The sequence below is a fragment of the Hypomesus transpacificus genome, chromosome 23 (genome assembly GCF_021917145.1).
Source record: "Hypomesus transpacificus isolate Combined female chromosome 23, fHypTra1, whole genome shotgun sequence".
Taxonomy (NCBI): Eukaryota; Metazoa; Chordata; class Actinopteri; order Osmeriformes; family Osmeridae; genus Hypomesus; species Hypomesus transpacificus.
In genome coordinates, this window is record NC_061082.1 from 5,305,394 (window position 1) to 5,331,642 (window position 26,249).

The 26,249-nt window shown below is 42.6% G+C and overlaps 1 protein-coding gene across 1 annotated transcript in view; it reads right to left on the bottom strand.

The window, feature by feature from the left end:
* The window catches only part of LOC124485676 (inactive dipeptidyl peptidase 10-like), a 28,069-nt gene extending 3,324 nt beyond the window's left edge, over positions 1–24,745 (bottom strand). The window contains 18 exon segments of the mRNA XM_047047423.1: positions 942–1,040; positions 2,121–2,168; positions 2,578–2,699; positions 2,940–2,987; positions 3,428–3,519; positions 3,731–3,838; positions 4,058–4,096; positions 4,261–4,384; positions 4,498–4,559; positions 4,561–4,596; positions 6,504–6,658; positions 7,213–7,332; positions 10,164–10,249; positions 10,971–11,023; positions 17,997–18,071; positions 18,479–18,573; positions 24,326–24,421; positions 24,601–24,745. Coding sequence (XP_046903379.1) covers positions 942–1,040; positions 2,121–2,168; positions 2,578–2,699; positions 2,940–2,987; positions 3,428–3,519; positions 3,731–3,838; positions 4,058–4,096; positions 4,261–4,384; positions 4,498–4,559; positions 4,561–4,596; positions 6,504–6,658; positions 7,213–7,332; positions 10,164–10,249; positions 10,971–11,023; positions 17,997–18,071; positions 18,479–18,573; positions 24,326–24,421; positions 24,601–24,745 — 1,603 coding nt within the window.
* Between the last annotated feature and the right edge of the window lie 1,504 nt (positions 24,746–26,249).

Sequence of the window (26,249 nt, forward strand, 5' to 3'; positions counted from 1 at the left end):
TACCAACACTGTTTATGGCACATTAAAACAGTTTGAACAATTGATTCATGAGTATACATTTTCTTTCCTAAGTACATAGAAAAACACAATGTTTTTATCAAATGTTGAAATGTCAATAAACATTTAAATGCTTCTATAAATTGACTGTCACACTTGAGATGACAAAACAAACCATTTACACTGAACAAAAACGGCTATGTGCCTGTGTTGTTACAATTTCTTAATCAACTGGAAAAGTGACAAGACAAGATAGGAAGAGACATACAGTAGATCAAGAATTTACTATAATTAAAGGTTTCTGTGGCAATACATTTCCTTGGAAAAAACTATAAAGAAAATATCTACATTATTTTTGAAAGCCTTTAATGAAATATATAACATTGTGTATAGTTACACACTGACAGGACTGGCTAACCCATATGGTGCTACTGATTGAATCAGTAGAGTCTCACTCCTAAGCTCATCTCCAATCACCTCACAAATCTGTGCATCTGTTCATTCATTGTATTTATCCCCAAATCTGTTTATTATGTATAGACACAGGCGTTGGGACATTCAGGTCCTATAATCCTCCGGAAGTAGGAGAGTGGTTTGGGGTCTGATGGTCACCACGTGCATGCTGAGCAGGAGCAAGAGGAGGAGAATACCTGCATTAACAAGGACAGCAATGGTGGTGCTGCTGGGAGTTAGAGAGGATGAGAGAGAGCAACAGATGGTAGGGAGGGAGGGAGGGAGGGAGGGAGGGAGGGAGGGAGGGAGGGAGGGAGGGAGGGAGGGAGGGAGGGAGGGAGGGAGGGAGGGAGGGAGGGAGGGAGGGGGGGGAGGGAGGGAGGAGGGGGGGGAGGGGGGGAGGGGGGGGAGGGGGGGGAGGGGGGGGGAGGGAGGGGATAGGGAAGAGACGGTTGTTTTGTGCACAACACCATTGAATTATCATCCTGTACCAAAGTGGTTGACCTGCAGAATCCTGATCTCTTTCCTTGGTACGTTTCGAAACACCAAGGCATCTCTTAAGGCTTGGTTCACCTCCAAACTGGCATGTTCTATTCGAAAAAATTTGAAAGATTTGTTGTTAAAAGGCAACAAATTGATGTAACATGAATAAATAACTAAATAATACAGTGGGTAAAAAAACAGCTGTATGTCTAAACATCTATAATTTCTTTGCTGGAATATGTGAATGAAAGTTATAATCATCTCCACTAGAACGGTTTGACTATCAGTTTAGGTTCTGAGTTGATCAGTAACAGACCACCAGCTGATTGGAGAGTTTAACAAACACCCCGACATAAAAATGACCGGTTCAGACACAGAGGTAGCATCCAAGTCTCTCTGAGGCCTGAAGGTCAGAGGTCGCTGATTAGCGAATAGAGAAAAACTAACATAACATACAGCCAATAGATGTTCCTTTTTATAAGCAGGCGGAGACCGACAAAACTCCAGAACGCAGTATGTGCATGATTAACAGCAGACAGCAAATACACACTAACGGGTCTACTGGTTGTGAAAAACACAAGCACTAAGAAATCCCCGATTCCTTCCTCACGTCAGACTGTAAACACCAATACAATATCGAAACACACTCCAGTGATGGTAGCGGCATAATTATGCAACAAATCTATTTAATAGGCATGTTTATTAAAGTTAATTACATTACTGAGACTGTTCATTATTTCTAACCCCCCCCCCCCCCCCTCCATTTCAATAGACACACATTTAGAGGGGAAAAAGGAAATGATAAAACAACCACCACACAAATGAGGATCAATTTACCTGGGAACTGATTCAGCTATATGCATTTGTAGTATGCCCATAGAGGATAAAGGGATGCAACTTTAATGAGGGAATTAATCAACATCGCGCTGGCAGCAGACAACAGAATAGCTTATCATTTATCTGCTCCTGCGTCCCTAGACACTAGTCCTTGACGCCCTGAAGCACACTGTAGCACAATTCAAGTACGTTATAGTTCTGTAATTGGCCCGTCTGTGTACTTGCGGTTATAGAGTGTAGTTAAGGCTGTGCATTGTAAATGTTCCGTGAAATAAAAATGGCTTCCTGCACACACTCATTGCTTCCTAGTTGGTTTTCTTAAAGACCGTAGAGAGTTTACAAGTACTTACTGGACATGTTGTTCAAGTTATGCAGAGTTGTTTGAGGGATTCCAGGACCTAAATAGAGAGGAATAAGCATCTCACAAATGTCTGAATCGATTGACAAGATTTCAAAGGAACACCAAGTTGAACTGCAATGACATGGGTGCTATTCTCTGATTGTGATTCATAACATTTAAATAATTTAACATAAAATGCTTATCATCTCAAGTAACGTACAAACGGTGCATATGGAAAGCACAGCAGATCAAGGATCACAAGTGCCACAGTTCTACAGTGTTTGGGTGGTCAGAGTTCAGTAGTGCCACAGTTCTACAGTGTTTGGGTGGTCAGAGTTCAGTAGTGCCACAGTTCTACAGTGTTTGGGTGGTCAGAGCACAGGAAGGATCTGTATCTACCAGCCACATCCTGAAGTAACCTCACCTCACCTCAGCCAGCAGACATGCTGTAACATTAGTGACTGTACCTCTGCACTTCAGCAGGACATGTTGATAGTCAGGGCTGAGAGCAGCATCATAGAAGGAGCACTGGGGTTTGAACAGGAAGCAGGTGAGGCAGTCACGATGAAACGGGTCCACACTTGAAACTCTGTGGAAATGAGCAGTAGGAAAAAGAAAAAAACACACATATATATGTGTTGAGATTATAGTCATTAACAATCCTGTTGATATGGTGTTTTTTTACAAGATATTAAAATAGGTTGCAGTAAGTACAGCCAGGTAGTGCAGAACAGCTTTTGTATTTCCTGCAGACTTCCCACACTGTAAATGTATCTTAAGTACTTAGTAACTACTACGTTTCTAATCTTCCTACTGTACTTTGGAGTACCTGTATAGGTGTCTTTGTGTAGAGCCGTCTTCTGTGCTGAGGAAATAACTGAAAAAGAAGGAACATTGTGTGAGTTGTTTTTCAAAACTCAATTTTCCTCTGTATTCATACATATCATATAAAAGGAAAACTACATATTTTGGGGGGAAAACCTTCACCTGCTCTGTCCTTAGTCCAGCTTGAAACACATCTAATGACAGCTGTCAAACTTAATAATCAAGGATATTCAAGCATCAGCGTGTGTCTTCATCAGAACATGCACTTATCGTGTCAACATTTTAGTTTTTCTCTAGTATTTTGAAAGGGCTGTTCAGAGGCAAATCGTTTGCTCAGTGTTGATACCTCTCAGCAATTGTGTTGGGTGTTTTGTGACGACTGTGCAGGTGGTGTGAGTTTAGTTTCCTCCTCTTTATTGGCGCTGCATGGTTCCTGTTTGTGTGCTTTGAGCGCTCCTAGCAAACTGAACGTGCTCTGATGACGCTACTCACACTGTGTTTGTCGTCTCGTCGTACCCCAAGACCCGGGCCACGTCCCAGCTCCCCGAGGTCAGGTGTCGCACGTGGACCTCCTGACCTTTGACCTGAGGAAGGACAGAACAAAAAAAAAACTGTTGAGTCAAACACACCAGTAATGTGTACAGCCTTTTGGGAACGTGACCTTTCAAACATGACCTCTTCACCTCGTAACCATAAATGTGACTAAGCACAACGTTAACAAATATTCCAAATGAGAATCCTGGCCTTGATCTGGGAATGGTTTCCCTTTGAGGTGTACGTGAGCCAGTCTCCTACCTGGTCAGACAGCATGGCGATGTGTCTGAAAGACCCATGACCTCCATGTTTTATTGGCACGGCCAGAAAGAATGTGGTTCCATCATTGGAGAATACTGGCTTGTCATTCTAAAGGACAAAGAAACCCAACCAGTTAATACTCTTTAGTTACGTCTCCTAAAGGAATACGTTATGTTATGCTGCATTTGAAATGGATTAGAGTCTTCTTGTTGAATACATTACATTGTGTATGGTAATTAATCATTTATCTCACGAGTTTCCTTTGATTTTAAAGGGTCAATACTTGTGATGAAGATCCTAATGATGCCATGAACATATTCTCCTCACCTGGCTGTCCAGCCACTTCTCTGAAGTCATCACATGTTTCTTTAAGAAGAAAATACAGTGCATATTGTTGTATAATTTACACAGGGATTATCACGATTCCTTCAGTAAGGTGGGCAACACTACACATAAAAGTCACATGACCTATCATGTGTTAGTGGTTGGTGTTTGTTGGACGTGTTGCCCGAAGGCGTACAGCTCCTCACCTTGACGCACTCCCCCGTGGTGACGAGACACAGAGACAGGATGGACGTGTTCTGGGCTCGGTTCACCCAGCGCACCGCTACCCTCTCCTCTGTCACCCACGTCACCATGGTGATGTAGTATTCGCTACAGGCACCACAAAAAAGCACAACTCTTAGCCAAAGTATATTGTTTTCGTACAAAGGCCGACCTCTCACTATGGTGCCCTTTTCCCTTGACAGGAGGAAACAGATGGATACCTCTTCTCCAGACTGTTAGGACGCTGCAGTTCGGTTGTCTGAGATGCTCCGTCCAGCGACACCGATGTAGATCTTTACCGTAGGGTTGACCTGTCCCATCTAAAACCCAGCAGGAAGCATTTACTGTGATGCCTGAACATGCACACGACATGCCCTTAATAGTCGTTAAAGACGGTGAGTTTTGACAGTGCGTGTGCAGTGTCATGTACAGTACACAAACCTCTTCTGACAGTAAGACTATCAGGCGTGCTCCACATAACATGCATCGTATACTGAACAGAAACCGTACTTAGCATTCAAGGGTCCTCGACAGACGATATAATGAGTGTGTAAAGCAGAGATGGAGCGGTGCAGTGCTGCCTGACCCCTGACCCCTGAGGGCCGTGCTGACTGCCCGGTTGTTCTCTCCCCGTTCAGCTCAAGACCTCTTGTAAAACCCTGCTCGTCAGCCCCGCACGCCCAGAGAACTGTCACGTTACACATCTTCCAGATAACAGTGACGCTTTTGGCTTTTACTTCCACTGATTCCTGTTGCCTCTCTGAACTTCCTCAGCTATACTACCTTACTGTCATGACCGTGTCTCTGGATGGCTCTGCTGTAATGATATAAATGATGTAACGAGACCACAGAGTAAGGGCAGATCTAACTAACAAGTACTCGTGATGCAGGACTGTATACAACAGCCCATCACAGGCAGACAGCGCGATGAGAGCTGCAGTTTTCTGAAAGGAGAGGAGGGAGGAGGCAATTAAATCCCTGCTTCATCAACTCCCCTGACATCACTCTGCCTCCTGATGGGGCCTATGTTCTTTTTTTTTCTTCTCTCTTTTTGCAAACACGCGAGTGCGTGATGTGTGGCGTGTGTCACGATTAAGCGTTGGTGAGTCTTATTAATTGGCTGCACTCCCCTCAGTCTGTCCTCTCTCTCTCTCACTCACTCTCTCTCTTTCTCTCTCTCCCTCTTTCTCTCTCTCCCTCTTTCTCTCCTTCCCTCTCTCTCTCTCTCTCTCTCTCCCTCTTTCTCTCTCTCCCCTCTCTCCCCTCTCTCCCCTCTCTCCCTCTCCCTCTCCCTCTCCCTCTCCCTCTCCCTCTCCCTCTCCCCTCTCCTCTCCCTCTCCCTCTCCCTCTCTCTCTCCCTCTCCCTCTCCTCTCTCCCCTCTCTCCCCTCTCTCTCTCTCTCTCTCTCTCTCTCTCTCTCTCTCTCTCTCTCTCTCTCTCTCTCTCTCTCTCTCTCTCTTTCTGGCTCCTCCCAGTCCGACAGCGATAAAGACCCTACCAGATCTGACCCCCCCACCCTGGGCGCAGGCAGGGGGCTGTAACACAGTAAGAGATCAGGAGGAGGGAGGTGTTACTGCATCACAGCACATCACAGGCACATCTCTCTGGCCCACTGAGACACCACTGCAGCGTTTCTTCAAAGGAAGCCAGTCAGCATCCATATGAATAAAACAAGAAAAAACGATCCGAGACTGAAAAATATGAATGGCAAAGAGCCAGCGATGTTTGCATAATTCATTACACCTGTGATGCGATGAAGCTGTATCCTTTTGGCCCCCCTGCCATCTCTTTGAAGGGGCTTGGTCGTAATAGACGTGTTTTGATGGTGGGCACCTCCACGTTTGTCCAGTGGAGGCTTCCAGATTGATCTGGTACATTTTATAGTTGTTGCTGAAGGCCATGTGCATGTTGTATCTGAGAACTATCCATCAACAGAATCCAGAGTTACAGTAATATCTACCTCTGGAATGGACACTGACCATGCCGGGCCACATGAGAGACTGTTAACCATGGTTTTTAATTTACGATGGATGGACAATGGACAAGGAGATTTCTCCAACAGAAAACTAACTTTGTACACCAACGCATTATTCCTCTGAGTGAGTTATCTTGCAACGTCAACTTTAAAAGAGAAAGGAATAATTCATAAGAGGACAACTATATTAAATAACCACATAGACATTTTGTATTAATTTCTTTAAAGCTTTTGTGAAGCAGTGTTGGTTACCTTAGGGTAGGGGTACTGCTGGCCACGAGGGTACAGAGAGCCCGTGAAGCGTGGGAGGACCATGTTGGGGACCAGGGTGTCGTTGATACTGAGGTAGGCCAGCCTGGAGCCGTCCGGACTCCACCAGTGGGCCACCGCAGACCGCAGAACTTCCTCTGAGGAGCACACAGGATATTCCATTCTTGGAGAGAATTGCGTCTTTGTGCAGTTTCTATAAGTTTATTAAACATGCTTGTGTAATCGTTTAAAATGTGAATTACTGAGCTCTAATTGCTTATCGTCGGCAGTGTTGATTAAATTAAATGCCATGATGCACTGGAGGTACCAGCTGGAAAGAACCATGTTGTTGATCACCACCTCATTGGCTCTCTTTATATTAATTCTAAAACAGATTATGCAAATAATAAATCATTCTCCCGACAGGAAGGAACCAGGGCACCCTTTCCTGTCCAAGGAGGCCTGGACAGAGGGTCGTCATGATGTAGTATGTAGACTTCTCTGAAGTAACATAAGTTTGCACACTTTGTACTTAGTATTACTTTGTTGCTATCCTACCAGTGACACTATAGGTGTAAATAGATAATGATAAAGAAAATAATAATGTTGCCATTTAGCCAACGCTTTTATCCAAAGCAAATCTATGACCTCTTGAACTGTAACCCACGAAAACAGAATCTCATGGTTCCAATCTCCCATCGCTGTGTCTTACCCTCGTACAGCCAATCAGAGACGCCGTTGAAGACCACCCCTTCCTGTCCAGAAGACGTGAGTCTCCAGGAGCTGCTTGTGACATCCGCCTGGTAGTAGATGTTGTTCTCAACACGTACACCTGACGACAGATGGGTCACATGGTAACGTACACCTGACGACAGATGGTCACATGGTCACGTACACCTGACGACAGATGGTCACATGGTCACGTACACCTGACGACAGATGGGTCACATGGTCACGTACACCTGACGACAGATGGGTCACATGGTCACGTACACCCAGTGGTGGTCCGTCAGGGCTAGATTGGATAAATCAATGCATGGTTCTAATAAATACAAGTACAAAAATCGTGAACTATATTATTAGTTAAGTTATTATTTATATTTAAAATTCTATTTTTTAAATTTTTTAATAAACTGTTCGAATGAACTGTGGAGGCTAACAGTGACACCTGATGGCTGACGATAATAGCAGTGTCTCGTTGGCCTCACTCCTGCATTCGCTTAGCCCAACAGAGTACCCTTGTGACAAGAATAACAGTAAAACCAAACAATCAAATGTGCTGGGACGGGGTATGCTGGATATTCTGTAGCGGAACCTGTGATCATGTTTTTATTGACCAATCACTGATTGGCCTCTGATTGGCGGCTAAGTTGTTAGCTAGCAGGTTACCGTAATTTAAAAAACAATGGCTGATGGAGATGGGTAGACAACTGACAACAATGACGGACTTTCAAACACGTGGCTGCAGCTTAAATACAGATCGACATTAAACCATTATAATTTTGAGGGTTTGTTAGACCTGGGAATACTGGGAGAGTGACAAATATGAACAATTTGGATTTGATGATCAGGGTTGATTTGATGATCAGGGTTGATTTGGTGATCAGGGTTGATTTGGTGATCTGGGTTGATTTGGTGATCGGGGTTGATTTGGTGATCAGGGTTGATTTGGTGATCAGGGTTGATTTGGTGATCAGCGTTGGTGCACGTTCAGTAGAGTAGAAAAGAAGAACCACTTCAAAGCTAAGAGACGAAGTCTCAGGGATCTGTTTGTTGTGCCAGGCAGGAGGGGTAAGGGACAAAATGCTGTCTGCCTGTGGTTTTGTCTCCCTGTTGAGTCCGATAGAATATTGATGCAAGAAACTCACTAACGCCACTGAAATATACGCATTCTTTTACTCTAAGTTATCTTGCAAAGTCAACTTTAAAAGTGCAGAATGGAGTAATTGCTGTGGGGGAAGGTTATAGAAAATAACCAAAAAGTCATTTTTTTTCGTTGTCTCTGCTGAAACGAATGTTGAGGAAATGCACTTCCTGTAGGAGGATACAGCAGAAGGGTTGGCTTGACGGGTGTACAGACACGCAGAAGATGCTGGTGAATAATGAGCTCATCTGAAGTGATAACATAGACAAATATGCAGAGGATGCTCATGAATAATGAAGCCCTCTCTGTCACTGCCAGAACAACACACACCGCTGCAGGGCATCCTGGGTAATGGATTATGTTGGAGGTGCAGGTATAAATAGCGTGGGAAGTAGATAAATATGCTATCAAATGGTTAATTACTTTGAGCGTCTACTCTTACAGAAATAATGAAACGATTATTCCATGGTTAATACTCTTTGGGTGGTCGCATTACTTACAAAGAAAGATACGTTAGGAAACAACATGTCTTGGAGCAAGAGTTTAATGAATAATACTGTTGTTGGATTTACTTCACATGATTTAAACCTTATAGGGGTTGGGTTTTCTTCTATGTCAGAAGCAGCCTTTGATCAACGTTCACCTTTGAGCAGGGGTTTCTAAATTATATTTTACACCTGCAGTATTACAACCTTGTGTAAGAGTGAACATGGACTCTCAGATTCACAGGTCTCTGCATTGTGATACAAGGAAGGAAAGGTTTAAGAAAACATATTTCACAACACTTGCATTACCTCAATATGGATACTATAGTATGTTATACCATTGTTACCCTATATTATTTGTCATTCTGACCACCACTCACAATGTTGTTATGGTACAGTGGTCCGGGCTCAACACTAATAAATATCAGCATCAAGTCTTTCAGTTCTTCTCTGCAACCAACTCTTGTTCAGCGCCTGAAATCCTGCTGTTCACGGCGCGGTACGGCTTTCAGAGGGAGACAGGGAGACTGTCAGGTTCAGCCATCTCCTCTGGCTACTGCCCTTTGTGCATGAGTCCACCAATGAGACGAGTCCTGTCTGATCTGAGGTATTAGAGCTTGGATTTCAACCCTCCCCCCTCCTCCCCCCTCCTCCTTCCCTCCTCCTTCCCTCCTCCTAATACCGTTCCATCTGGAAGACTTGCTATTTATTTATCAAGCCAAATAGATGGTATAATAATGGATGGTTGTGCCTATCGCATCTGTGAAAATGAGGCCAAATATTTATCTTGTCGGTCTGTATTTAGGTGGCAGCAGTGTGCGCTCAGCGGAAGCTGTCTGATTCAAACTAAACGGATCTCCTCACGCAACGCTGTGCTTCAAACAGCATGCAGGATCTTCAAAAGCAGAACATGTTTTTTGTTATGCATTTTCTTCTTCCAAAATGCAAACTAAACATAAAAGGGCAAGCGCTGTGATGCCCAGGACTACACACGGTACAGTAAAGCATCATGACACAGATTTGCGTACGAGCGATGGATGGGTCTGCGCAAGCCCTGTCCCCATGCTTGGCTGGGTGACATAATGAACAGGATCCAACCCTGCATGAGTGAACATCGATGTCTTGCTTCCCCCACAGCCCTGGGGGGGCCTGGGGGGGCCTGGGGAGGGGCCTGGGGGGGCCTTGGGGGGCCTGGGGGGGCCTGGGGGGGCCTGGGGGGGGCCTGGGGGGGCCTGGGGGGGCCTGGGGGGGCCTGGGGGGGCCTGGGGGGGCCTGGGGGGGCCGGCGGCCCCTCTGACCCCGGGAGCAGCCCACTCACCAGCTGCTGACCCCGAACACCCCAGGAAGCAAACTGCAGGATGGAGTCCGACACCTCCGGAGGGTTCAGCTCCCTCACTTCCCTGGATCAAACACAAACACCATCAGGTCACTGGATCAAACACAAACACCATCAGGTCACTGGATCAAACACAAACACCATCAGGTCACTGGATCAAACACAAACACCATCAGGTCACTGGATCAAACACAAACACCATCAGGTCACTGGATCAAACACAAACACCATCAGGTCAGCTCCCTCGCCTCCCTGGATCAAACACAAACACCATCAGGTCATTGGATCAAACACCATCAGGTCACTGGATCAAACATAAACACCATCAGGTCAGCTCCTTCACCTCCCTGGATCAAACACAAACACCATCAGGTCACTGGATCAAACACCATCAGGTCACTGGATCAAACACAAACACCAAGCTCCAACATGTCCTACAGACTTATGTCTCTAGTACTGTCCGTAGTACTGGGATGTGTAAATGTAGCTTTTCTATGAACAACCTTTTGCTTTTGGAATTACTGAAAGTGATGTATGATTTTTGAACTCAATATGAATTCATTTTAATGTTGTTGAGGAAAGGCTTTTTCAACTTTCAAACATATTTGCATTCTTAGCAGTTGCTGTGGAGTAAACAGCCCATTATTACTGTAAACCATCACATCTGTCAACTTTCAAACTGAAATGTCAGAACTGTCAATCATAATAATTACATATTCACCATGTAAATGTAAGGGACAATGACAATGCTGCTGTAAATAGCCTGAAAGCAAAACATACTGTACCTGGTATGTAAGTTGTAGATCAAGTAGGATGCAAGAAAGGATTGCAGGAACACCTTGAATAAAATGAACAGAATAAAAATGAATGGAATGTTTTATGACATTTTTTTTCCAATGAAATTGTACTTTGTTTTAGGGTTGTTTTTAAGGGTTGACTTTCTCTGCGTCACATTTTTTTGTAAATATTGATTTGGGGCAGTTTTCTGGTAAAGCAGTTATCTACACTCAAAGTAGTAGAGACTGGGGTGGACAGACAACCTTGCACTTCCAACTGAAGCTGATATAAAAAGGACATTATCATAAAATGATCATTCACCAACCTTTGATTTCATCATCTATGGAGGTAATGGTCCTATAGTTGAGTGGCTCTGCCAGATAATCAGAGATTGTATTTGCATAACAATATTACAGTGGGCTAACCCTGGAGCACACTGACAAATATAGAGGCGTTCCAGTTGCTTTAACCGAAGCTCAACTGCCCGTGGATATGAAGTCTGCCTGACTGAGGCAGCAGCCTTCAGTCTGCCTTACTGACGCAGCAGCCTCTAGCTGAGGCAGCAGCCTTCAGTCTGCCTAGCTGAGGCAGCAGCCTCTAGCTGAGGCAGCAGCCTTCAGTCTTTATCTGGGCCTTGCCTGCGTGACTCACCGGAGAATCTGACGACTAAAACAGACTTGTCCTCTGTCAAACTGCCTTCTAGTTTATTCAACTGACACTTTGATAAGTGATGATTTTTTGATAAGGCTGTCAACACAGACAGCTAAACCGTGAGGGAGGAACTATGAATGGTGAAGATCAGAAAATGGAAACTAAGTTTGTTGGTGTTTTTTATGAGGTTGGATGAAGGACAAAGCTGAAGTGGATGTCTGTAGAGAGTGATGGTAGCTCGTGGGTAAAACATGATAAATGTGGACCACTTCAAGCCTATGGGAAAGGAATAACCAATCAAGAATTAGACTCAAATGTTTTTGTTTATAACCTGCCAGATACTTCACAATGAAGCATTTGAAACATTTCTCATGCTTTAAATGTCAGTTTTCACAGATGGAAGAGCTGTGCAATGACATTTGCTTTGGATGAGTGTGTGTATATTGAAAATGTGGCTCTATTCATCTCAGGTTCAATAAGTTCTCGTCAGCGTATACCCATAGCTTATTGCTATTGTAATGTCACCTTAAATGTTTCAAATGTACCATATGTTATATAATGTTGGCCTCAAGAACAAAAAGTGATGATGAAAACAGTAATAATTATTATTTCACCATGCCTATGAACATGTAAACTTGCTAAATGTACTGTTTATAAACAAGGAGATGGGGCCAAATCCTAAATGTCTCACAGACCAAGGATACAGTCCTGCACGCACCAAAACACAGCATGATGCAGCACACCGCTACATATATGATCTCAAACACCCATCCGCTTCCATACCTCCAGCTATACCCTTCTGATTACACAGGAACAATTCCCAACAACGTCCACGCATGCTAACACCACGAGCTACGGAGACACCGCATTATGCTGCAAAACGGCAGCTGCATTATGATGGATTCATAAGGCGATGTGAGACGCTGATGCAGAGACAGGTCATTAGTCTCCATGGAGGGCTCCTGTCTCCGTGACGATGAACACATCTGCTCAGCCCATCTCAGAGGAGCTCAGCTCCGGCACATGAGGCAGTCTGCATCCCACCAACCACCTCTCCAATCCGCCGCTACGATAATGACCCTCATCAGAACCATCAACAAGCCTTTTGTCCGTGGACACAACTCAAACAAATAGGTTCATTTGGTGTCATGTGGCTGTGCCAGTCTTCATGCAGCATGCCGCATTCATTCAAAGGCAGATGCATAACATTACAGACCTGGCTGAGAGACGTTTCTGTGGTATGAAGTGTACAGTAGTAACCATGCTCTCAGAGGGGTTTCTCCCGGGACAACAGAAACTGAGGCCACTGATGTATTAATATTTAATATCGGTCCAGAAAGCGTTGGAGCTGGAGGTGGTTGTTGCAGTACTACTAGCCCGTAATGAGGACGGTGACTGTGGGAGGCCCGCGTTAGGGGACAGACATGTTCCCAGAGAGCTCGTTTCCATCTGACCCTGTTAGGGGACAGACATGTTCCCAGAGAGCTCGTTTCCATCTGACCCTGTGAGGCATATTGACCAGCTTTTAGAAATGATGACATTATCTTTATTTACATCTTGGTGTAAACATAGCAGGATCTTTTCATATTCACACAGCTAGATAATATTAGCCATTAGCCTACTAGATCATAGTTAGGAATGTATATAAAAGGCTGTGAATTGTTCAACTAGGCATATGTGAGCAACAAAAAAAAGGTGATTTACAAATACATCTAATTTATAGGCTATTCCACATTTGAACCTCTGTTACTTCTATTCTTCAAACAACTCCAACAAAACATGAAAACAATCTAAATAGTAGAGGAAAGTAAGCATTTTAAAATGTAATACGAAAGGACTCTTTAATACATTCCTTCCCTCATGTAATTTTCCATAATGCTTCCTCAAAAAATGTGCAATCCATTCCTGTAAGGATGTTTTTCAGATTTCAACCGGATCTTATAGACTAGTGTTGGTCACAACATTTTTTCTGTCGACACAAAGAAAGATAGACCTTGTGATATGGACTGTTGTCCTTTTCAGACAGCAGGTAAAACAAATGCCCTTCTCTAGACCGCAATGATAATGAGTTTGCCTAGTGTGCGCGCAGCCCATTTCTATCTTTAGATCCGCACCTGAGAGCTCCCGGTCCCTTATCTTTGCAGCACGGACAGATCACGCATCTCTGCCGTGATTACGACGCTACGAACGAGCTGAAAGCCACGAGAGCCCGTGTTCCGCCTGTGTTCCGATGCGATAGAGAAGAAAACAGGTATAGATACGGAGGATACATTATAGAACGATTTCCTTCATTTTTATAGCGGCCAAACTGCAGAACAAATGCAATTTATTAGTGAACAAAGACAGCTTTTTTTCCCATTGTAAATAATTGAAAACAAGGTCAAGTGGAACGACACTTCTACATTTTGATAACATTCCTCGCACGTGTGTCATAAAATGAATCATTTACTTGGGTTATAGGAATTATGTAAAATGGAAATCATCAAGACCAGAATTAAAGGGATGTCCTTCTGTCACTAAAACGCAATGTTGTAAAGCTTGTGAAAAAGAAAGCTGCTACTAAACCAAGAGACATCAGAATCCGGTTTATTCGCCATGTATAGGCCTACACAAACACGGAATTTACTGTGGCAGGAACAATAAATATATACTAAACATGAATTAAATAGGCCCTAGTCTGACATTATCAACATTATAGTCAACTGACTGATTGCGTTGTTGCTAGGCTATTGCATTGTGGAAGAATTTAGTAGTTTCTTAGTGTTTTTAAAGCTGGTAAAACGTGATCTAGCATCGTTCAGGCTGTTTGAAAGGTGAGATGTCCCAACCCCCCTAATGATCGATCGCCTTCACTAAACTGTAGTGAATCATAGGATTTGGTCGCAACAGTCCCTTTCAATGTAGTCTACCACCACCCATGAAAAGATCGTCTTCCTCTTAATGTTACGGTGTTCGATGCAAGCGACGCAAGTACATCTCACAATTTCCTCATAAATTGTACCCTCTAGTTTGTGTTGAAATCTATCTCAGATGCAAACGTGTCTCATGCAAGCACTTTAGCCGCTCAATCACTTTTTACTTGTTTACAGGAAGTGTAATTTACATGATTTCCAGCTAACCTCATTCTTCACGTTGTCACTTAGCAGAGCTACTTTTAACCAAATTCCTCGAACATCACAGCAGTTATTAGTCATGCAGATTTTTTAGAGGAACACGCACATAGTGACACCGTGCTCGGTATTTCAATCTACAGTTGTAGTTATGAACTGAGAAAGCAGGCCCTAACCAGAGTCTTGTATAAAGGCAGGCTGCCGATGTTACTTGAATTTAAACACGTTTTTCCTCCAAATTATGCAATTACTGTAAGCATTGTTTTCCTATATAGACCTTTCCCTGTTTCTATGTACAATTTATGCCCTGGGATTAAACATTGAAGTGTTAATAAAAAATAACTGGTCATTTTTAAAAGGCAAATAACAGTTTTATTGTGTTGCTATGAATGGTCAATGGTTGACAGCCAGGTATTGTTATTTTTCAAGTCTGTTCTTCCAAGATGGTCATGTTTTTTTCTCCAAAAATCTATTTTTATCTCCTTTGTCTGAATAGGTAACCGTAGCAGTATAGGTCATACTGCTGTGAGTGTTTTCTTTTCATGCTTTGGGACAAAAGAAATCCCCCTACCAGGTGTAACCTGCCTCTGTAGCGCCATAGCTGCACCCTAGCTGGGCCATAGCTGCACCCTAGCTGGGCCATAGCTGCACCCTAGCTGGGCCATAGCTGCACCCTAGCTGGGCCATAGCTGCACCCTAGCTGGGCCATAGCTGCACCCTAGCTGGGCCATAGCTGCACCCTAGCTGGGCCATAGCTGCACCCTAGCTGGGCCTTGTTAGTGGTCAACACCTGGATCATCAGCTGAGAGCCACCAGTCTCCTTACACCGTCCATTACTAAGACCAGCACAGCCACACACACACCCCTGCTGGCTCTCTCCTCCAACACAACGTTAAACGGGGGACTGGATTGAGCAAAATGTGGCTGAGCTGAGACTGAAAGTTCCTGTTTGTTTTGAGTTACAGCCATTTTGGAGTGGGACGCTATACGCAGAGGCAGACAGCTGATCCCCTGTTTGCGAGTGTCTCTGTGTGTGAGTGTGTAGGTGTGTGTGAGTTTGTGTGTGTGTGAGGGGGGGGGGGGGGGGGGGGGGGGGGGGGGGGGGGCTCTGGTCCTCAGGTTGCTGTGTTGTTGCTACTAGCACAGGAAACCAACCAGAAGTGGTATGGCTACAAGAATGTCGAACCAACACATCCTGTACTTACTGTAAGTCGCTCTGGATAAGAGCATCTGCTAAATTACTAAATGTAAATAGAATGTTGGTTTTAGAGATTTTTTTAAAACATTATGTCTTTGTTTTGACAGTTGTTAACCTTAATCAAAAAACTTTCAGAAGATTTATAAATTGGATTGCAGTTGCTTTGTGTCTGTCTGTCTGTCTCTGAATTAGATTACTGTCCTGTTGGTCGGTGAAATGGGTTGTTTCTCAAAATCTGAGGTTTAGAAAGAAAGCAATTTTCATTAAATATGAGTCTTGATTCTGGTTTTGATCATCACATTCAAATTAAACATACATTGGTTTTAAGATGTCCCATTTTCCACATGGTCAGACATAATATTATATTATTAATTTATACTTATCAATAACGTATATACCAACTATTAGGATCTAAGGATATAAGAAGATTCTGAGTTAACATGATTTTATGCTATCTTTTTTTATTATTAATGTCTTAAATAAATAAAAATATTCAGAACCCATTTAGAAAAGCAAGGTCAACCCTGAAAGCTGTTTTGTTCATCGAAAAAAATTATATATATATATATATATCCATATTTTAAGAAGTTAATGGTTTGAATTGTATATCATAACCTCAAAGCAAGGTCCTTTTCACCACGGAGCATTATCTGAGGTTTATTACAGATATGCCATTAGAGTCACGCACTGCATTACCAGTCCCTCTATTCTGCTAAATGCAGACACTTCCTCCTACAAGGACCGTTGGATGAAGGAGAAAAAATTCCATCTAGTTGAATAATTACATGATCTATTTTCAGCTTAGTTAGAGAAGAGCTCCTCTTGAAAACCTTTCCTTGAACTCCTCATTATCGATTATTCTAGTTAAATGCTGCATGGTAATATTAAATGCTGCATGGTAATATTAAATGCTGCATGGTAATACTAAATGCTGCTTCATAAGGTTGAGGGTAAAGCTTTAGGCGTTTGAACATTTACACACAAGTGGGTAAAATGCGTACACAGTAACCTGGACAAATCTACTAGTGGTTTTAGGAGATAAACGTTTAATACTTGAACAGGGGGGAATTCCAGGAAGCAGGTTATGCAACATAACCGGGTAAGTTAACCCACCAACTGATTCACAATGTTGCAGCAACCTACTGGCAATGTTGCTACAACGCTGGGTGTCTGCTGGGGAGTTAACTTACCCAGGTATGTCACATGACCTGCTTTCTGGAATACCCCCCTGGACGGCTGAAGTGCTGCTTGGTGATGTATTCTTGAGGTCTACACAGCAAGACTACAAACACATCGTACAAGTCCTCAAAGGAGACCAGAATACTGCTGCACAGTGCAGCAGTACTTAGATCTTGTCTCACCCTTCAACCATGGAGGATGCAAATTCAGATAATTATACAAAGACTTGCATTTCAACAAGACCACTTGACTATATGAACATGACCACAGATTTCCACTAGTAAGTGGCTTTTATACAACACAATTATAAAGTAAAATGAAAAAAAAAAACAACACAAAACAATTGTAATGTTAATAATCCATCTCATAACCATCTGAATGAGATGTCTAGCCGCTGAATGACTTGGCCAAATAATAACCTCAAACTTCAAATGAAAGAACAAAGTCAAGGATCTATGTCTGTATAAATTTGTAATATTATGAATTTATATCCCATGTAGTGGAAGATTGTAGGTACTCATCATTAATTATGTTCTCCATCATTCTTAGAGAAAAAAATGCTTTGATCCGCATTGAACAATTACAGCAATAAATCATTTTTCCAGATATTCCCAAAAACTCTCCATTGAATGAGGACAAATTATATAAAGTCATGCCAATGCTATTAGACCAAAAGGATTTGCAACCTCAAGTGCATACTGCAAAAGTAAAAACTGTTCTTCTATTAATCTAAAACAAAATCCAGTCTAAAATAATTACTTGCCTTTAACATTGCTTCTTTGCCAAATAAATGATGCAATAAATGTTTAACTTTTTGGACTTTCTGGATATACTGTAAAATACATAAAACTGTGTTGATGTTATTGTATGATTTATAATATTACTGAGATACTGACCTGTTTCACGTCATATCCCAGAAGGACAAAGTTCAGATCTGGAGATACTGAAAACTTAGACGCTTTAAATGTTGCCTGTGAAAAAACAATGATATAACAATAAAAGACCATGAGTGCGTACAGTAGAAATACCATTTACAGACCTTTTAATGTCAACTCTCTATATTATCAACCCATTGTAACCTTTACACTGAAAAGTGTGTAAACACCTTTCTCTTGTACTTGGTGCACAGGCCCACTGTACTGTAGACCACCTGTTTTACCTGTTTTATATCTTAAATGTACCACACAGCTGTCATTCCAAACAGTGGATGTTTTGGGGAAAAATAAAACCTGTCCAACATGGGGAGATGCCACTTCCAGCAGACCCTCCGAGAAGGGGGAGTCTGGGGTAGCAGCAGCCCATGTACATGTACGATCCCTGGGTAGAGAGGCAGGATGCAGCCCAGGGCATCCCGACTTCACAGGCAGAGAGTACTCACGAAGGTGGTGTTTTTCAGCAGGAGGTCGGTGTCATTGCTTTGTGTGTTCACTCTCAAGACATCGCCGTCACAGCTTCGAAAGATGATCTCCTCCTCTACCAGAGAGAAGAAGAGAAGTACAGATGTGTGGCTGTGTTCGGTGGTTTACATATTTGGTTTGAAAGTCAATGCTTGAAACATCAACTATCAACATGAAAAACAGGTTATTGCTTTGTACAACCCACAGTGACAATTACAGCATGGGGATGTTTACAAGACTGTGTGTACACCTTGGCGGTTTATCATCATGAGATGTTGCAGTCCCCCCCCCACACTCACTCACTCACACACAGTTAAGCAAGCAGTCAGATGGATTGGAGTCAGACTGTCACCACCAGCACCCCCTGTGGAGTAAAAGCACTTGACGAGCTGTAGAATATGTTGTTTTTCTCAGCAAATATCAGTGACTACTTGTCACGGCGAGATATCACTTCAACTGTCAAAAAAATGGCAGGACTCAAAATGTAATACAAAACCAACTTCAGGAAGAGATTTTATTAATTACTTTGATGGGTCCAAATCCTTTGAAAGTCCCTCACCTCAAATTTGCATCTATTCTAGTCCTGAGGCGTCAACGTTGGGTAGGAGGGTGGCGAAACGGAGGAAGCTCGAGAGAGCTGTCTTGTTTTGTGAGCAATAGCTGATGTGGCAACTAGATCACCAATGGTACTATTTCAGATTACAGTCTTTGTCATTGGGACTATGGGCATACATAACCCCTCTGGTGCTCTTCTGGGGGTTTGCAGTAAATTACATTTAAGATTCACAGTTACTTGGCGTAAATGTATTTGCATATACAGTAGAGTCACAAACCGGTGATCCATTAGATATGATTGTCTCTAGAGGATGGAATCGTTCACTGAATTGGCACATCAAAGTCTTCTTTGACAGCTTTCATATTGTTGTCGTCTTTGGGACTATGGTTTTCAGTGGAAGTGACAACCAATCCGTAGCTGTTTGTGCACCATTAATTAACATTCAACTTTTTCGTCAACAAATCATATTTGCTGTCACCTGAGCCATGAACAATGGAAAGCTTTCTTAAAGAGCAGGTCATTTTTTCACATAGTTGAGAAATAGTCTTTGCCAACAGCAGACACTGACAGATGGTATGTAGGAGAGGCAGTGTTGTGGCCCTGACGTTCTGTCTCCTTATCACCACAGCAGACGCAGCCAAGCTCACATGCATCTGTGCCTTATCAAAGTCTTTATGTAATATAACAAAACAGTTACATCTTGAACAATTCCTCTCTGTAAAGACAGTTGCTGTATTACGTAATCAGTACGGGTTTTCCCCAGTGGACGCAAAATATTTATAATTAAACTGTTGTAAATATGTTACCAAGCAAATATATTTACCAAGATGTGAGATTTGTTAATGTAGTGTTCCATTTTACGGTAGACTCATGTATATGTGCGACTCAGATTCCATGCTGACCTCTGTAACATCCGCTTGCCTCTCCCACCTGTCCATATCACCGTACCCAGCATATTAAAGACACAATGGCAACAACATGTGTTTGTAGAGCACGCTCTCCTCTCCATTCCACAGGCGTTGCAAAGCACGGTGACAAAAGTATAAAAGCAGCTCCATTTCATTTCATTGCACTCATCCGCAGATCGGGATCCACAACAGCTATGATTTTTGAAACCAGCCCTCCTATTTCATCCTAGTGTTATTAACGAATTGAAGTGCAAGGTTGAGACAGATGTTTTGATCGGAGTGTTACCACAGCAGTGAAAATGTGTGGTGTGCAGAGTTTGACCAGCTGGTTCTGCTCTGCCATAATTGGCATGTCACTGTGTGAAAATAAGAAGGTTTGGTGGGAAAAGAAGAGATTTCTAAAGAATTACCAGGACTCTGCTGAGTTCAGTGGGATCAGTGCTTATTTAGCTCACCAGTGACGAACAGGCATCTGGAGATCAACTCATTAAGCATGGACATCTGGTCATGGAATAAGATTATTTTTCTTATTTGTGTTTTTCTCTGATTTCAAAGTTTTAGACAAAAGTTATATTTGTCAGGTCAAAGTTGTGCAGCACACTTTCTGTAATGAATGCAGAAATGCTGCAAGAATGTAAATGATTTCTCTATGGGCCATTTGTAATGCATCCTAAACATATCCTCTAAATTGTAAAGAAGTCCTAATGGTTGTAGATTTTAGTTGGTCCAAAGTCCTTTATTGAACAGCAAATTATTTAACTGCAATACCACTCCCAGTGGACCACATTCAAAACCAAGGAGAAATCTTCAGCTAACATTTATTGTTTATTTAAATTCTTTATTTAACCTTTATTTACCCAGGCAAATATCATTAAGAACAAATTCTTATTTACAGTGATGGCCTGTATATATATTGTATATTTCTATGTGTACAAACCCCATTAAAAAAAACACATTCCATATTTCTAGACTTTAACAATCCTATCCTGCAAGTGTCTTGATGTATGAATAATGTAATGGAGGGCTTGTATCTGAGGTGTGCCAGTGAAGAAGCAGCTCTTCAAGGGTGTGCGCTCCGGTAGTGACGACGGGAGCTTTCTTAAGGATGAATGACAAGGCCCGTCTCTGAGGAGCCAGGAACAGAGCATGCCTGGGAGGAGACGGCCTCAGTCCTGTGCCGGGGAGGAGACGGCCTCACTCCTGTCAGAAGACTGAGGGTGGAGCGGTGACAGTCTGACAGCACCTATACCAACGATCTGACTTCCACTCTTTGACAAGAATACTCAAAAGGGAAGAAGCGGTCTGTCATGAATGCCGCGATTCCTGATGCGTTATTCATGACGTATGGAGGGAAGTCTCCGCTTGACTATAGAGAACAATAGCCGCTGGAAAGGTTACATAACGGTTTTACCCTCAGCTGTCCACATCAACAACCAGGGTTCTAAATTAACTTTTTTGATCACCAGCCAAGTTGGCTGGTAACTTTCTAAAGTTACCAGCCAATCAGAATCTCCACTAGCCAAATTCTTTCCGGTGAAAATAAAAACAATTATGAGTTTCACTGAATGCATTTCATCATTTTATTAACATTGTTGGCATGAAAAACACAGAAAATGAAGTAAAATGAAGCACAGAAGTATGATGCAAGGGTATGTGAAATCACCAACACGTGACTAAGTAAGAACACGATTTATTGTATATGTACGGTGGCCGACATGAGCAAACGCACTGCAAACTAAGAAAACACATGCATATAGACAAAACACAAGCAAATTAAGAAAATATCTTAATTAATTTGACAACACATGCGTAGCATTCAGCAAACGCGCTGCAAATACGCACAACACAACCAAATACATAAACACTGCAAATACGCGTTGCAAAAACAAAAGCACGCAAACCAAAAACGCATCCAGTTATCACAACGGAAGTTTTCCAGGCCTCTAGGGGGAGATCCAAGTGGAACATCTTGATTTTTGGCCCCATGGAGCGAGAGAGAAAGAGAGAGCATATGAAAAGTTTGGACCAACATCGAAGTAAGTCTTTTGAAAAACTGTAAAAGAGGAGGGGCACATGTAAAAATGAATACTAATCTTTTTATGTTGCCTCTTTACTTCGATTTTGGTCCCCTTATTCAAAACAAACTTCTCATCTGCCCTCTCTGGTTCGAAAATCACGCTCTTCCACTTAGCGCTCCTACTAGAGGCCTGGAGCAGTTCCGTTGTTATCTGGATGCAGCTTATTTCTGTTTGTTTTCGGGCTTTCCTTTTTGCAGCGCGTTTCTATATTTGCAGCTTGTTTATGTAGCCCATTTGGTTGTGTTGTGTGTATTAGCAGCGCGTTTCTATATTTGCAGCGCGTTTGCTGAATGCTGCGCATGTGTTGTCAAATACATGAAGATGTTTTCTTAATTTGCTTGTGTTTGTCAATTTGCTTGTGCTTTGTCTATATTTGCAGCGCGTTTGCACATGTCGGTCACCGTATAAATGGCTAAAACGTCCATTCACATCATCATGAGATTGACTCCTGCCCCTGCATTTACAGTAACGTTTTGTCCTAAGCAGGCTATAATTAAACTGACCCAATATACTCTTTATTAAGAACAATGTATTTACATTACACTAGACTGTGTCAGTAAGCAACATAATTTTTCTTATGCGTAGACTACATAAGGCAATCCTTACAAAACATGACAACATTTTCATTGTCAAACACAAGCCATTCCCGACCTGTCAGCCATTTGGCATTACATTTTCTTTTCTTCGTTTCTCTAGTGCTATCAATATCCTCATCCCCTGCCTCGTTCCTCTTCTCGCCCCCAGAACTTTGTCCTAACCACCGCCGCATTAAGTTCACTTTTTACTTTACTAGCTAGCTCTTATTACCTCCTATGATCCGCTATGCTTCGTTTGACTTCTTCCTTGTTTTCTGGTGGAAACTCCGTTCGTTTCCACGGTTTCTCGCGCCGGTTTCACTTCAACTGCGCGCAGCCAATGGTCGTATAAAACGTTATTACGTACCATTATGGCACAGTGTTCATTGGAAACTCAGGAAGTACTGCCAGGGGGATAAATGACCAAGAACCATGCCGAAAACAGAGCCTTATGTATCATTCATGTAATGCCTCATGTATCACCGGCCAAACTGGCTAGTGAGTTTTTATTAACACCCGCCAAAATGAATTTTAACCCGCATTTGGCGGGTTGGCGGGTGTTAATTTAGAACCCTGTCAACAACGTTTGAGTAACAAACCAATAAAAGACGGCTAGGAAGCAAAAATTGTAAAGATTAAAAAAGGCATGAGGACTTTAATGAGAGTTGCACAGCCGCCTCGCTAGTGGAAAATAAGTAGAACATGTGTCGTAAAGCTCCCTCAAAACTATTACATTCAAATGGTTAGTAGGGAACATCAATCAAATGGTTTCCACTAGCATGGCAGCTAATGCTAACTGTAGCTAAGACGGATAAACCAAAGAGCTTCAAATGAAGTGAAAAACATGAGCACCCGTCTGTCACTCGGTACGTGTTCAAAATCTTGGCAGGTGCCTTTAATATAGATCATGAAGTCCCTTCTGATCTGCCAGATCTGGAGCTATTAATGATTACAGATGGCAACCCACAAATGGTCTACGTTATATAGTACAGTACATTCCTCGTAAAGAGCGAACAAGGGGAAAATTGATCAGGCCCACAACATAGTAACTGTAGCTCAATACAGTCTTGCTTAGACAAGACAACATGCTTTTGGACTCAAGTTTGGCATTTGAAATGTGAACGCACATGCTCTACCAGCAAATGATTGCTTTCCAATTTGCATCCAACATTCTGCACAGTTGTTTGCATCTGAACTTAACATCAACCCGCACCTTCACCCTAAACCTTAACACTAACCCTAACCCCATCTTTAACCTTTACCCTAACACTAACCCTCCTTTAACCTTCTTTGCTCACAAGGAAATTGACTTTAGAGCGTTGCAGAAACAATTTATATTGTGTCTGAATAATAATAACAACAGTAACTACACATTTGTACAAACCCTTTTGATATTTCTTCTGAGATTTAAATGTTTACTTTTGGGCTTTGCAATCTTTCATTGTTGTTACAGGAGAAGATATTTGTGATAGGTAATTGAACAAAAGACAATACGTTTTCACCAAACAGAAGTTATTATAAATTAGGACTTAGCCCTAAATAGTGGATTGCAAGGAAAACTGAACAGCATGGGTATCTCATTTAATGATTGGCATCTACTTACAGGTGGAACCATTAAACTAAAGATGGGAATTTAAACGTGTTCACATTCTTCAAGTGGAATGAGTTGGAATGAAGTATGAATTGGCTCAGACAAACAGAATACACTCACCGTTAATCCACACAGCCTCAGGGTTGTGAACCTGGAAGCTTTTCTGAAACAAATCATCGAGCGTCAGCTGGCTCCCCAGGGACGTGGACCCGTCGTCTGGGAACACACAACAGTCATGCAGATCAAACTCCGTGCAAGAAAGTCGAGTCAACCTCATCTGCAAATGAAGGACTTGGACGTATTGAAAGCCAAGGCTTTCTGATATCAGTTCTACACGTTTAACATTGATTGGGCTGAATTATTTAAAGCATGTGAATGGTTGGTTCATTCCTCACCTTTTGACAGGAGAACGATGGCGAGTCCTATAAGCGACAGCACAAGGATGATGACCAGCAGGGAGATGGCTATCCCCTTCCAGTTAGTGTCTCCTCCGATATCCCCTAGGTCCTGTGGGAAAATTAGGTCAATCAAGATGATCATCTATATGGATATATATATTTACAAACTCAATGTATTCACAGTATATGGCATCATGATTACATTCTGACCATAGCCTGACAGTTAGGAATTCAATTGGTATGTTAGTAGAATACATTTCATAGTAATATATATAGCAGCTACAATTATTATATTACTATATTAACTCCTGTCTGTTGAATGTTTATAAAGTTTTACTTCCAATATATATTGAGTATAACGTTGATGTTGCTATCGTTGAAGCCTGGAACACCGTGTTGTGATCGCACAGACGGGAAACGTTTGACCTCTGTGTGAAGGCTGGTAAACCCAACAAAAACCTCCAGAACTAGGGCCCACATAAAAGACCAGTGAACAGTCGTTCACAGAGAGATATTCTACAGTGAAAAATCTGTTTTCTCGCCAGTGTTTTCTACAAGGCCTCCTGGAGGCTGAGGTTTCTTTAGAGATGGACCGTTATCTGGTGTTACCATCTCACATGACAATGTCCTGCTGCACCCCTGTCTCCAAGACACCTCTCACAGATCTGTCACAAATCAGTGGACACAAAGACAGGCGCTCTGCAGATCGATACCCAGTCTGCTGTCCTCCGCCCATCCTTCACCCCCCCCCACCCCCCCTCACCCCCCCCCCCCTTCACCCACCCCCTCACCCCTCAAGGGACTCGAGGTTGGTTGACATCTAAACACATCTTAGTTGACAGCCCACTTTCAGTGTAACAAGCTAACAGACCAGCTCATCTGTTGACAGCTGTAAATATTTTTGGTCTCATTCCAATTCTAGAATCAGAGAATGTGTTTAATACTGCATGAGGACGTTTATTCTTTACAATGCAAAAGAACAAAGACTTGGGGTTTGATTGCGTGAAGCAGAGCTGTGAATTTGGAGCTCACGCACAAAATAGAAACAATATGTTGGAGAAGTTAAACTGTTATTCACAATTGTCATGTCACTATTTGTAGAAAAACAAGCTTGCCATCATTGTGCTTTGTTCTTTTACTCGTGAAAAACAATTACTCCCTCGATTGGCATACAAAAGACTATACGGAGCTTGTCAACTATATCTTGCTTGTCCCAGATGTAGAAGTAACTGGCTTGAATGAAAGGAATATGCTTGACAGTACAGACCTGACACAATAAAGCTGATTGCAGACAAATATCAAATCTAAAATCAAACAATGAGCCTAGTAATATAGAGACATCATTTGCAAGATAACTGCACACAGAAGAAGAAGCCGAGGTGTATTCAGTTTAGGCCCAGGAAGTCAGACCCTCTGGGTTCCAGGCCTCCGTCACGTTGTGTGAAGCCTTCTGACAGAGAGGAATCACAAACCATCCATCTCACACACTGAGCCCCGAGCAAGTAAGAAACCCTTTGCTTGTTAGTGGCAGTATTTGCCTTGCAAGTCCTTTAATTGGGGAATGTAATTTAAAGATAAATATCCTTAAGGCTAGTCTTCCGCAACTCCCCCTCCACCCCCCCCCCCCCCCCCCCCACACCCCTGCC